Source organism: Panthera tigris, chromosome F2 (genome assembly GCF_018350195.1).
Source record: "Panthera tigris isolate Pti1 chromosome F2, P.tigris_Pti1_mat1.1, whole genome shotgun sequence".
Classification (NCBI taxonomy): Eukaryota; Metazoa; Chordata; class Mammalia; order Carnivora; family Felidae; genus Panthera; species Panthera tigris.
Window position 1 is genome coordinate 62,329,636 of NC_056676.1, and position 15,090 is coordinate 62,344,725.

A 15,090-nucleotide genomic window follows, 5' to 3' on the forward strand; every position below is an offset into this window, starting at 1 on the left:
TTTTAACTATTAGGTACGTAGTACTGTCGTTAATTGCTGACAGCAATAGGAGGAGACAGTTATGGAGAAAGAAAATGAATTTGGTTTGGAACATCTTCCATCTATGAGACTCAAGTAATGTCTACTAGATAAGTGGATATATGTATTGGGAACTTAGGACAGAAAGGCAGCCAAAGACATAGGTTTCAATGTTAAGAGCACACAAATGGCTCTAGAAGCAGAGAGATCAGATGGCATTACCCAGGGATATTACATATAAGCATAAAAGAACAAAAAGTTAACCCTTGAACTTATAAACATATGCAAGATGAGATGAAAACAGAAGATGAAAAAGATAGGGATATCACAGTGTTTCAAAAAGAATGCCAAATGGATAATTAATAAGTTCTAAAAAGTATACAGCTTGGCCATTAGATCAATGTTAATTACGAAGAGCACTTTCAGCTGGGGATTTGCATTTAGAATATAAATACTGGGGTTCCAAGCTCAGTTCGACCACCAGGTTTAGTAACCTTGAGCCACTATCTTACATCTAAGACGAGGATACTCCTTATTTTAACTATCCCTGTACAACTGTTGTATTTCAAATGAATAAAAGGAGGGACACAAATACACTTGGTAAATATGCTTCCAGACACGTAGGAGGCATTATTACATATACTAATTACATAGGAGGGGGGAAATGGGAGACATATTGAACCAGACTTCTTTCTGAAGACATGTTGAAGTTTTTTGTTCAGTAGGAAGTAACACACCTATGATGTGCCATAAGTTGATTCTCTACCTTATTCTTGTCTCTAGAAAAAGTGTCTCTGATTTTTTAAAAAAATTTTTTAATGTTTTATTTTTGAGAGAGAGAGAGACAGAGCATGAGCGGGGGAGGGGCAGAGAGAGAGGGAGACACAGAATCTGAAGCAGGCTCCAGGCTCTGAGCTGTCAGCACAGAGCCCGACGCGGGGCTTGAACTCACGAGCCGTGAGATCATGACTTGAGCCAAAGCTGGACGCTCAACCGACTGAGCCATCCAGGCGCCCCTGACTTTTTTTAAAATTAGTTTCAGTATCTGCCCATCTGATATCATTTTCTTGTTCCATATCAAATATTTCAAGGCAGTTTCATGGGTTTGCTTAGAGGGCCCAGATAGAAAAGTATTTGTCTCCATACTCCTCACAAGCTTAACATGGTATCTTACACATATCGGGTATTCAATATATCTAATTTAATTTTATGCAATTCAATAGATACATTGAATGCTTACTATGTGTAATTAGGATTACTGGTGATGATATATGCATGCAGACAAATATCCAATATATAAAGAGTAAATTTGCAAAAGCAAGTAAAAAATCTGCAATTTTCTCATCTGTAAAATAATACTGACGACAGAATTTGCCTAAAGGAAAATTTTTTTTTTTATTTTTTAATTTTAGAAAGTAAGAGAGAGCGTGCAATCGGGGGAAAGGGGCAGAGGGAGAGAGAGAGACTCTTAAGCAGGCTCCACGCTCAGCACGGAGCCTGACCTGGGGCTCGAGCCCACAATCCTTGGATCACCACCTGATCTACAATCAAGAGTTGGATGCTCAACCGACTGAGCCACCTAGGCACCCTTGAAGGAAAAAAATGTTTAAAGCACCTTTCATCTTATATGGCGTTTTGTAGGTACTGTTCTATTTGCATTTAGTTTCCATTTTAAAGGCGAATGTAGAAAAAAAGCAGGTAGTTCATCAGAGACGTTTATCTGCTGCTGCCAGGTCCACACCTAAGGGTCTCTCTCCCACTGCATAATAATTTTCACAATAGCCAGTTGTTTGGTTGAGAATTAGGTCTCTAAGAAGTAAGCGCGAATGAATTAAATCTGTTCATCTCTACAGAACTCATTTGCTGCCAACAGCTAACGCCAGGCGATCGGGAAAGGAAACACAGCAATTATGATTTATTAGATGAATCGCTGAGCCAGTTTCTACACTATTTTGCTTCCCTTGGGGCTGAAGAACTGTCTCAAGTAAACTTTAACTTTAAATGTGATTTTGCGTTCCCTTCAGATCTTTCCTTTAGCTGTTTGAAGCCTTTAAAGTTAATTAGCAGTACCTTGTTTATGTTTGGAATCAACTAGAATTGTCAGGACAGATTTGCTGAGGAGGCTTTTGGTGCTTCAGAGGAGTTTTACAGACAATTGAGTTTGATGGATTAAAAAATAAAAAGGAGAAAAAATCTCTGAGAAAAAAAGTAATACAGGTACACTTAAAACTTTCCAAGAAAGCTATGTAGAGATCTCACATATTTTGGCCCCCAGGATCTTAACATTTCTTCTCTCGGGCTTCTGTTAATCACCAGATTTGAGATTGAACATTAATTCTGAAAACTTCAGCTCAACAGCAGGGCTGGCTGCAGTTTTCTCTATAATTATGTCCATTCAGGCCCACTTGATAAGCATTACTTCAGAGGATTCCAGCGATGGTTCCTGGCATTGGGGCTCAGAATTGGCAATACATTTGGTACGCTGATATTTTTGAACATCAATTTTTAAATTCCATTTTATTTTTACAGTGCTTTTCTTTGACGATAATATATCACTCCCATCATTTTATTAGTCTCTTTTGGTTGTTAATGATATGGATTGGGGTCCAATCACCATATGGTTAAAGGTAGCTGGTAAGAAAAAGAAATGAAAAGCCACGGTGGTTATCAAATGGAACAGAAACCACAAATCAAAATGGAACCAAATAGGATGTGAGTTAAACCTGGAGGCATTTACTGTGTGCCTACAACATGTGAAATTCTAGAAGTCGGGGACATGGAAATGATAACAGCACAGTACCTTATATTATTACATACTGGGCTCTTTGTTTCCATGCTATTATCACCCACCCCCTCCACCAGCATTGAGGAGTCAGGATTACCCCCATTTCATAGATGAAGACACAGAGTGTCAGAGAAGTTTAGTGACTTGTCAAAAGTCACAGAGCCAACACACGTTTGAGCTGGGATCCAAGCCAATCCTCTCTGAATCTCAGCCTTTAACAAATGATTCTTCCCTCTAGGAACTTGCAGTCTGATGAAAGAGACAGGCATTTAAATAATCAACTACAACACAATATAAAGTTGGATAAGATCTATCTTTTATCTATCCATCTTATCTATCTGTCCGCCTTGTTTATCTGTCCATTCAGACATCTATCTATCCTGTTGAATAATTTCTTCTCCCTCTCTTATCGTGAAATGCAGTAACTCACGCAGCCTCTCTGCAGGATGGTTCTGTGACACTCAGCAGTACTTTATGCTAAGTAGTAGCTTCTTGGTAATGCACCCTCTTGACTTTGCTCTCCTTCCTTTTCTGCCTTAGTCTTCTTTCATGCATTCCTCTTTCCCTAAGATTGCACTTTCTAGTAAGGTACTAAAACATAAGTGTTTGCCTCATGTTGTGTTTCCTAAAGCATCTGGACTTAGAACTCATGTCCAATAAGGAGATCAGGACATTTAATTTCAAAAGAAAACAAGCATGGTGACCCCCAGGAGCTGAGGGAGGAGCTGAAAAAGGATGAAAAATAAATACATCAGAATCACTTTGTCCAAAGATTTGACCCTCCTGAGCCCCATCTGGGGCTTTCTTAACCTCAGCAGAGAAGAGATCTCTGGGTTTGAAGGCACCCACAGAAACTTGGCTCTGACTTAATGGATATTTTCTCCCCCACTGGACTCAGCTACTAGATATAAATTCCTATAGGGCAAAAAAACTCAGCTAGGTAACTTTAAGGAAATTTATTTAAACTCTCTGAACCTCAGTTTCTTCATCTGTAAAATAGACACTAATCTCCACATTATTGCATTTTTATGAAAATTAAGTGAAATATTATGTGTGACTTCCATATACTAACACGTTCTAAGAATCATTAGTGTCTTTGTAGTTTATGATTTCCTTCTTTGACTCAGCTTAAATGGGTGGAAGTTACCCTGATGAAAGATGACTGGGAACTTCTATGAAGGAAGGATCAGTTGGAAGTGATAAAGAGGAAAAAACATGATCCCTGCTCACTTCGTCTTGCATAATAGGGTGTCTCATTTAGAGTCTATTGTTAAGTATCTGTGCACCTTTCCCTTTTGCAGCCTGGCTAAGCTCTTGTGTAATTTTAGTTGACTAAATTTTGAACACGCAGCATCAGAAGAAAGAAGAGGTCCTTCCTCATAAACACTTCTAATATCTTTGACGAAGAAGGAATTTAAGCATTTAAATCATAAGTTTAAGCATTTGTGATTTTACGTGCTCCATAAAGTTCCTGCCTGTCAGTGATCAGACAGACCTGGGGTTTGGCTAATGTGTCAGTTAGGACTGGCTGGGTTTTATGCTGTGCTAATAAACAACTTCAAATTTTCAGTGGCTTAAAAATAACAAAGGTTTGGGGTGCCTGAGTGGCTGAGTTGGTGGAGTGCCCGACTTCGACTCAGGTCACGATCTTGAGGTTCACAAGTTCGAGCCCCAGAGTGGGCTCTGTGCTGACAGCTCAGAGCCTGTAGCCTGCTTCCCATTCTGTGTCTCCTTTTCTCTCTGCCCCTCTCCTGCTTGCTCTCAAAAGTAAATAAAAACATTTAAATTTTTTTTTAAAAATAACAAAGGTTGATTTCTCATTCATGCTATATTCCTAGTGAGTCCACTGAAGCCGACTGACATTGTCCTTTGTCCAGGACCTAGGATGATAAAGCAACTAATGTCTAGAACATGGCTGGGTGGCTGTGGAGGAGAGAAAGAGAAGAAAAAAAGCCGAGGGAAGGGGTCATATGTCCACAGTTAAGTACTCTAATTTGGAAGTGGCATACCCTTTTAATTCACAAGTCATTGGCCAGAACTATTCGTGTCCTCTCCCAACCCCCAACCCTCACCAGGAGGCTGGAAAGCACAGTCTTAACAAGTTTCCGGAAGGGAGGACTGAGAACAATTTACAAATAGCACTAACAACTACATCATTGCTCAATAAACATCACTCATACTTTCTCGTGGACCTTTATTTTAGCACAATCTAGGTAATTTTCTCTTCTTTTTACTGAATATTAAAAGAAGGGACAGAAAACAGAAATTGTGGGAGCAGGATTTCTGTCTTTCAGCCTGGTGTAGTTCTCAAGGGTAGTATTTAGCCCATTATCATGCTTATTCTGCCCGCAGGTTTGACATTTATTTCAAAAAGCCATGTGCAGTTGACAAGTACTTCCTTGTGAAGACAATTGCAAAGAAAATTCTTCCCAGTGAGTCTAAGGAGATTGCTAGCAACCAAAATTATACCTCTTTAGTAAGTCCTCTGGGATCTCATGGACTTCAACAGAATTTCTTATATGTGAAACCAGCTGGGTGGAAGAAACAGACAACGGCAACAAAATAGATTAAAAAAAAAAAAAGCCCATGCCTTAAAGGTAATTTTTTTATAGATAAATAAGTCCTTTTGACTTTTGCGTGTTTGGAGTGTCGAGTAGTATATCATCAATTTGTTACTATTATTTTTTAATGACAAAAGCTTAAAACTAAAGCAGTCTTCCCACATATCACCTGGTCCAATACCCCTATTTTATTTTATTTATTTATGTATATTACTATGATTTTTTTTATCCAAGTGTAATTAACACGCAGGGTTGTATTAGTTTCGGGCATACAATATAATGATGCAACAATTTTTAGAGATGGGTAAAGCCAAGACTCACAGTGCTGGAATCACCAACCGGACCTCAGACTAAGGCACAACTGAGAAATTAGAGCCTTTGCCTCCTGTCTGCCACTGCAGCGATCTTACTGTCACTATGTCCAAATGAGTTCCTAAATTACATTTTTGTTGTTGTTGTTGGTGGTGGTGCTGTTACTGCAAATTGATGGTGGGGGGGGGAGCTTTTTTAAAGAATAGGTTCCTGATATCCGTATCTTCAAAGAATAAAAAAAAAAAAAAATCACTTTTTTGAACAAGAAAGCAACATTACATGGGGAAGGGAATTGAAGTTTCTGAATCAAAGACCAGAGAAGAAAATTGAATTGACTAAAGGCAGTCAGAAAGTTTAGATGAATTACTGTCTTGTTTTAAATCTAAATTCATCCTGACACCCATTTCCCTATTTTATAGTTGATTATTTAAGAAACTCTTACAGAAAATGCTTCCAAGGTACAGACTAAATTGAAGTAAAAATCCTAAGGCTATTCTTTTTATTTTTATACAAGATGCTTCAAGGAAACTAAACAATGTCTTCACAGTATTAAAACATAATTTTAGAGAGGCAAATTTTTTAAAAAATCAAAATAAGAAAGTAATAAATCAAGGCCATTAGGAGCACATTACTTTTTTAGGAACGAGATTTCGTTTCCTCCTGCATCCTCTACCTATAATGGTCTGGCTAATTCAGGTGCTTCTCAGAAATTGGGGTGAAAACAATCTACCCAGGCAGGGAAGTCATGTCACCTTGTAGTTGGGAGAAACCATTTTAGTGTGTCTGAAGACTGTTCTGGCCTTCGGAAGGTTAATTTAGAGAAGCCAGGTAAATGTGAGAGGGAGTGGGTACCACACAGCTTCGTACCTAATGTGTTGTCACACTATTCTTATCCCTTACAACCATTTAAAAGAATTCTTTTTTTAGACTTTCTATGCTAGTCACCCCAAAATATTCTGTGGTAGTGAGTTCCAAAAACTAATTACATGTCACATAAAAATACCGTCCTTGTATCTATTTCAAGTTGGCCATACCTCAGTCTTTCTTCTTGCACAGATAGTTTACAGATGTTGCTAGGATTTCCGATTCACTAGTTCCTGCTATTGTGGGTTGCTCAGTTTTATTTTGATTTTTGTTTTCTTTTCTAAACATGGCTGCTATTATTGTTCATATTTGCATTTTGTTTACTGGACTATCAGTATCAGAAACGCATGCTGAGGCTGCTTCCCCCACTCCTCTCTCGCCGTGTGAAATCACCCTTCCCACATCTACAGCTTTAGACACCCACTGTATGCCGATGACCAGATTTTTTTTACCCTCAGCCCAGGCTTCTCCTGTGCTCTGACATTTTGAATCCAAATGTCTACTTGACATCTGCATTGGCACATTTTACAAACATGTAAAACTGATCAACCAAAAAACAAATACTTGATGTCCAAACCAACCATATGGGTAGGTCAGAAAGTGGGTTCGACTGAGTTTAGGTAGCACCTCCAGGGGTCACTACATGGATCTAGTTCATTTCCGTTGCTTACTTAAGGATGGGTCTTCGGGGCGCCTGGGTGGCTCAGCTGGTTAAGCGTCCACCTTTGGCTCAGGTCATGATCTTGCAGTTTGTGAGTTCCAGCCTCACATCAGGCTCTCTGCTGTCATCACAGAACCGGCTTCATTTGGGATCCTCTGTCTCCCTCTGTCTCTGCCCCTCCCTCTCTTTCTGCCCTCCCCCTGCTCTCTCTCTTTCTCTCTCAAAAATAAACATTAAAAATAAAAAAGAAGAATGGGTCTTCACTAAGGTATTTTCATAGTAGAAATGTGCAAAAGAATATCTAAAATATTGGCCAAGTGGATAGGATGTCATGTTTATATTTTGAAAGAAATCAAAGCCAACATTAGAATGTTAAATCTCTGGCAGTAAGCTAAATTCTGTTGGGACACTCGTGGAAACTGTCGGTAGATTATATAACACCCCACCAAATCTCACTATAGTTTCTTTGATTCCACAAACACACGTTTAGTATCATACACTGTGGAGACCTGGGGAGGGTACAGTTATGAAGAAAATGGAAATCTGTGTTTGCAAAGAGCTTATACTTTGTTTCCCAGAAAGTGGTGATGTTACTCCCTTTCAGTTCTGGAAAATTCTAGGGGATTTCTTTGTCACAATCACTATAGACTGCTAAATGTCCTGGACAATCAAGAATAATCTCATGTCTCACACACTTTAAAATGTCCTATTGACAACTGATATAAGTGATCTAAGGGCACCTGGGTGGCTCAATAGGTTAAGTGTCCCACTCGGTTCAGCTCAGATCATGATCTTACAGTTCGTGAGTTCAAGCCCCACGTAGGGCTCCGTGTTGATGGTGCGGAGTGTGCTTGGGATTCTCTCTCTCCCTCTCTTTCTGCCCTTCCTCCACTTGCACTCACTCACTCTCTCTGCTTTTCTCTCTCTCAAAATAAATAAGTAAACTTAAAAAAATTTTTTTAAGTGATCTAAACAAAAAACCTATTTATCATTATCCTGACCTAGATTCCGATTACATTTTATATATACACAAAGTGGTGTTTGCATGATTTTTACACATACTAAATTTTATAGGATTTAACAACATAAAATTGGTTTGAAGGTTGTACTTTGCTTTGTTTAAAATTTTAGCAAGGTTTGGTCACCATTTCAGAAAAGCACAGCACCAAAGCCAATATTGATCATGGTTTCAAACCCCAGTGTATCACATGGGCTTCAGCCTTTGCTCCTAGTGGCCTGTTCATGGCATCACATCAAGATGCTAACATATCACCGCTTCATTATCTCTTACAGTGAAGCTTATTTTATTATTAGCTACTTTCCTTTTATTTCTCCTTTATAGTTATGCCAGTATATTGACTTTAAAAATTATGGATGTAGGTAAAATATATGTACTCTAAATTTCATTTCAGGAGAGCAAGAGAGTTGTTACAAAGGATTTATTTTCAAAGTGCATGGAAGAAGTGATAGCATTGAGAATTACTGCCCTACAGGGCAAAACATACAAATACACTGATAATGTGGGCATTTTTGCTCCTTCATAGCTCCATCATAGGCAGCCAGGCATCATTAGTCAAGGCCGTGAGTAACGCGAACATAAATTTTTATACAATTACTCTTTCTCTGCAATCTATTTCCCAGTCCAGTTTTTTCAGCTGCAAAGGAGAAACTCAGGCTAAAGCAAATGCTATTGGTTAATGAGATGCTGAAGGAAATAATGCTTTTCACAAGAAGCTTTCAGAATAGGGAACATGCAGGCAGGGGGCCTAAGGGTTGCAAAACCCAGCAGGCAAGTTAGTGGATATGAGAGCAAGAATAGTTGGGTGTGTGTTTAGTGCCCCTTTGATAGACACGGCCATAGCTCTCCTTCTAGAACTAAGTGGATAAAACATCTGGCACAGAATGCTTTATTCCCCAACCAGTTGAATCTGACAACTGTGGTTTAAGCCTTAGAAGTAAAATTAAAGATTCACTTTAATAAATTAGGGAATTGTGTTGAAGGTTGCTAGGTGACAAAGGTCAGGAAGGTTGCTAGGGACAGGGATCAGAACTGTTTTGGACTGAATATATGTCAGATTCTCCTAGAAACTTCAGAGTGATCATTTTCTTAAAATAAGTAGATAAGCCAACAAATAAAGGCTAGACAAATACACACCCTCAATCACCGGGCGAGGGGAAGGAAACCAAAATAAACAACAACAAAACAAACCGGAAAAGGCATTATCCTAAAGTACAGGCCAACCAGGCGGTAGTCCCGAGAAGCCATCATCTGCTTTCCCCCAAACCCATCATCTGCACACTCCACCCCAAGTCTTATCACCATGACATTAATTAGGAGCTTAGCTTTGAGAAGGCCAGTGGATGGTTGGGCACTACACAATGGGAAGCTTCAGCCACCAGTTAAAATCTAGGCCTAGGCCAGGATGTTCCCAGGGTCTCAGACGGCCCTTGAGCAACCATGAACGGCCCTTGAGCAACCATGAACGGAACGGCCTGCTGATATGCTTACCTCACTTTGCAGTGCAGGCCCCTGCTTGACACATTGGTGAGCATCCCGGAGAGCCTATGAGGGGACTTTGGCATTGGCCTTCATGGCCACACCCCCACATTGCTTGCCTACCAGTATATCCTCTGCTATCCCCAAAAGAATCTAGAATTCCAGTTTGCTACACGATTTTCCTTTCTCTCACTTCTTCGGTTCAGGACACGTGGATTTTATCTGCAACAATGAAAACATTCCACTCCTTCTTCAAGCCTTCTCTCTCCACTGAGCATCCTCAGCATTTCTTTTCCATGATTCACTTGGGTCTAGATTTAGCTACAGTTGTCTGTGAGCAAAATGCTAGAAGCTAGAAGCTTCATGCTAACATGAAGCAGGAAATGTATGTGGTATCTTGCATGTGTACATATCATTGGCTCTATTTTACTGAGGAGAAAACTAAAACTCAGGAAAGATGTAACTTGCCCACAGTCATTGATCAAGTAGTGGTGCTACGGGATTTGAAGTTTGGTCCAACTGATAACTCATGTGTACTGCGGCTTCCTTTAGAAGAACCTGGAGAGCAGAATCTTTTATACTCCCAGGTCACCGAGCACTTCCCCTTTCGGTACTCTCATTAGACACAGAATTAATAGTCCAGTGTCTGCCTTCTCCATTAGACTGGGAGGTTCACGGGGACAGGAATGGTGTCCATCTTCCTTTCCATTCTGTCCCTGGTGCCGAGGGGCACGCCTGCTACAAAGGACAAATTCCTATAACGCTTCTACTTCTTACAGCTGCTCCTCGGTGCCTGCAAAAGGGCATCTGGACCCCTTGTGTGTAAGTTCCAAGTGTTCGTTTCTGATCATTTAGCAAATAAAGTCAATCTCAGAAACTACAGAAAGGGAAACAAGAATGTTTCCCATTGAAAGTATGTACTATGTTCCAACAACATATGAAGTCTTCTCTTTTGATAATTCTGCATCATCTACAATTAGTATTAGCTAGGCACACATCTATCTCCCTAGATAGACTACATATCAAAACTTTCACCTACGTACTGTTTAGGAACACTTATTAGGTACATACATTATCATCTAGTGGAAATTCTGAAATTTAAAAGCCATTGGTAATATGTTTGTTATTAATTAAATCTCTGACAGAATACAAAGGGCAAGGAAGAATAAAATGTCCCCATATTAAGAGCAGAATTATGTAAACTAGCCAAACACTAGAATGATTACATTAATTGTGGTACATCCATACAATGGAATACCATCCAATGAAAATAAATTATTATACATCCAACAGTCAAAATGATCTCATAATGGAACTTAAGTAAAAGTGGCCAGAAACAGAAAAGTAATAAAGTCCATTTATATAAAGTCCAAATTTGATGTTAGAAGTCAGAATATTGATTACTCTGGCATTAGACATAGTAGTGATAGGGAGGGAGCCCAGGGAACTTCTGGGTTGCTGGTAATGCCATATTTCTTGATCTGGGTGCTAGATCACAAGTGTTCACTTTGAGAAACTTTATTAGGCACTTATGAGTTGTGCAATTCCCTATGTGTGTTATGTTTTAATGAAGTCTATTTTTTCAAAAGTTCTCCATGGTACCAATATTGGTGGATCAGTTTTTATATTGCATCTTACACATGTAGTGGTAGATAAGATACTTCTTGGTGCACTCCTGTCTCACCTACATTTTCTTTAGTGACTTTGCTGTTTATCTACTTACTTATGCTTGTGTATCCTGGGAACTAATTGGAAGACTTCCTAGCCTACTGCTCACTATTCATGGGTTAGATGTTGAAATTCAAGCATTTACTCGAACACGCTCAAAACACACATGTGACTTAAATATGGGTTTTCCTATGCCTTTGTGAATGTCCAATTCATATCTTAATGTATTCTACACCTTAGTGACATAAAGGAAATGGTCAATAGTGTAGAATGATCTACATACAAATCTTATTAACTTGATTGGTCAAAAATCTAAATTAAAAAAAAAAAAAAAGCCAAGTGAAGTCACAAAGACTCTTTCCAAACACTACATTAAAAATAACTTGTTTGGGCGCCTGGGTGGCTCAGTCGGTTGAGGGACCGACTTCAGCTCAGGTCATGATCTCATGGTTTGTGAGTTCAAGCCCTGCGTCAGGCTCTGTGCTGACAGCTTGGAGCCTGGAGCCTGCTTCTGATTCTGTGTCTCCCTCTCTCTCTGCCCCTCCCCCGCTCATGCTCTGTCTCTCTCTGTCTCAGAAATAAATAAACACTAAAAAAAAATTAAAAAAAATAACTTGTCGCTGTATTTAGTGCTGACCTTCAATTATTTAAATTTTAGAACATAATTAACATTAGCCCACCACATTATATTGAACTGAGAACTGAAGTGAACCATTTTAAAAATAAAATTTTATTAGAATGTTAAATCGCATAGTTATGAAATGTGTGTGTGTATGTGTGCATACATATGTATGTATGATCTTTCCTCTGGTGCCACTTATGCAAAATTTCCCATAACATTTGCTTAAGTAGGGAATGAGCCTGATCATGTACCCTATTGTGTTCACTGCATCCAAATATTATTTTAGTTATAATAGTTTTAAAAGGACTGCCATCTCCTTACTCTGCTACTAAGGGGCTACTTTAATACTAACGATAATGATAATAATATCCAATAACTAAGCAAAGATGGTATGAACGCCTTGAGGGCGTCAAATAAGCTGCAGTGAAGAAAGTAAATACAATGACACAGATCATTCAAAAGAAAGAGGTCTAGAACTCTTCTCTCCTTTCCATAAACCCAGCAGGAACTTTCCAGGGCAAAGGGACACCCTAGGAGCCATGCGATGAGCTCTCCAGGAAGGTCCCCCTTTCCAACCTGAGCCCAGACTTTTCCTGGGACCGGGAGGCGTTGAGCTGGGGGGCCCGTCGGGCCGCGGGGAGGTCGGAGAGCAGCGGGCGGGCGGGCTCCCAGGCGCCCGCGTCCCGGGCGGGAACTTACCACGAGGGCGCAGCACAGCAGCCGGTTCATTGCGGTCCCCGGGAAACCTCAGGCTCTGGGCGGCGGCGGCGGCGGCGGCTGGGCGAGCGCTCCTGTGCGTCTCTGCAGCCCGTGCACTCATCACGTTATATATAGCGTCCGGGCGACAGGAAGTACCGGCTTGGCTTTGATCATCCATTCTCTATCTGGACCCAACTCTGCACCTTTCTTTTTTAGGAACTTGGGCGGGAGCCGTGGGGTGTGCGCAGAGCTCCGGGGTTAACGCTTTCAGAGCCAGGGCGGAGAACCGCCGGGAGGGGTGGGGGCTGGGGGTGGGGCGGGGATGTCTGGCCCTCCCAGGAGGAAAAAAAAAAAGAAGAAGAAGCCACCAGGCTGCGAAACAAGGAGGCCGCTGTCTCCGCGCGGCCCTGAGGTTTCCTGGCCGCTTCCCGCCAGCGGGCGGCCTCCTGGCAGCAGCCACCGGCCGCGGGAGGGCCGGGCGCACGCCGGGGGCCGCGGTACCCTTCTCGTCCGCCCTGCACGGCCGCCCCAGCCGAGATCGGGGCGCAGCCAGGCGTGCGTCCCCCACACTTGATCCCCTCCCGTCCGGGCCCTTTCTCTGCGGGTTCTGAGAGCTCCGGTAACAAGGCCTCTGCTCTACGCACCGCACTCTCAGGGCCCTGTTGGGAGCGGTCCTGAATCTCCAAGGTTGCACAGACCAAGCGGAAGGACCGTCTCTAACTTCTGTCTGGTTCTAGAGCTGGGGCCTTCCTCCCATGCACTTCTTGCTGTCTGGGGTAGTTCGGGCCAGAGAGAATCAGCAGAGGAAAAACTTCCCGCCTAAGACAGGAAAAAGCTTGGCAGGCTGTGGGATACCTTGAACACTGTTTTCCTCATCTACACCGTCATCATCAAAGGGCTCTTGCTGCCTTAGTATCCTAAGTACTTGGAATTCTCCAAGGTCGTTCCACTACCCCCAAGCTGTTGAAAGAAGTTCGGTGCTTGCGTAAAAGGCTCTTGTCTTCCTCACTGACTCCCACGAGCTGCTAGTCTGAAAGTCCGGTCCAGAGGGGTCCTGCAGTTCACGGATTCCCAGGTTTTCACCAGGTGCTGAAAACATCACTTCAGAGCCGGCTTCCCCATCAGGACCAAGTGTTCCCTGATAGCTTTCGTGAAATGGGCAAATTCTACTCTCTGCCAGAGTTCCAGGATGGAAGGGGATGACTCACAAAAGGAGCCCCCTAGGGGTAAATACTGCCCACAGGGATCAGAGCATCTGCCCCTTCAAATGGAGGCGCTTCTACCAGAAGTTCAAAGAGGATCCACAGAGTAGAACATAGAGGATGAAAATGGCAACTCTTCTGGTCTGTGAATCAAAAGACAGAGGGCAGAGGGTCTTGTCTTGTTCAGCTTTGTCTCCCCAGTGCTGGAGCATAACATCATGATGGTTTCTTAAGTGAACTATGAATAAATGAAGGTCAGTGAGTGAGGACAAAGTCCTATGATCTCAGATCTCAACTTTGGAACTTCGGTTTTGACGTCTACAGCCTGTGCAACTAACACAGACTTACCGTGGGACTCAAATACATTCAAATGTCAGTAGGAAGCCACTCTATAAATGACAATATTATTGTATTTATTAAGGTGATGTTTGTCTAGGCTATTATTTGAAGGCATTTTTTAAAGTTGATTTATTTTTTGAGAGACAGAGAGAGAGACCTCGAGCTGGGGAGGGGCAGAAACAGAAGATTCGAAGTTGGTTCTGCACACTGACAGCATAGAGAGAGCCTGATGTGCGGCTCGATCTCAGAACCAGGAGATCATGACCTGAACTGAAGTCATACGTTTAACCGACTGAACCACCCAGGCGCCCCTTTAAGGCATTTTTCTTGAAATATAATATAATGCCAATATGCAGGAGCCAAACCTTAGAGAAAACTGATCAAGGATTGAGTCCTGCAGTGTTAACTGTGGGGAAGTTCCAGGTCTCTCTAAGCTCATCTGTAGGATAAAAATAATACTGATATTACAGAAATGTAAGAGGGAACAAATGAAAGCATGCAGCAGGTCTTACATAAAGGAGGTTACTCACTCGTGGTGAGCATCACATAGAGTAATGCATGTAAGATAACTTAGCAAAATGCCTGACTTGTAGGAAATATTTACTAAATTACAGCAATGATTTTTCTAGCAACATCTAAGAACTGATCTTTGGAGCCAGACACCTCACCTTGAACCCCAGATCTACTACATCCCAGTTCTGTGGTCTCAGGCAAGTTTTCCCTAACCTATTTGTGTTTCTGTTTTGTTCCTGTATCTGTATAATGAGGATAAAAATCTCACTTACTTCGGAGGATTACAAAGGTTGTTAATGAGGATTAAATTGGATAAAACATGTAAAGCATTCAAAATGGTGCCTGGCAC

General features: G+C 41.4%; 1 protein-coding gene across 2 annotated transcripts in view; it reads right to left on the reverse strand.

The window, feature by feature from the left end:
• TNFRSF11B (TNF receptor superfamily member 11b) overlaps positions 1–12,946 on the reverse strand; it is a 29,583-nt gene extending 16,637 nt beyond the window's left edge. The window contains exon 1 of one of the 2 annotated variants that reach the window (XM_042973473.1): positions 12,688–12,946. In XM_042973473.1, the coding sequence (XP_042829407.1) occupies positions 12,688–12,865 (178 nt within the window). In that variant the 5' untranslated portion in view covers positions 12,866–12,946. The remainder of the gene's footprint in view (positions 1–12,687) is intronic. The other variant, XM_042973472.1, reaches the window with a different exon arrangement.
• Positions 12,947–15,090: the final 2,144 nt, after the last annotated feature.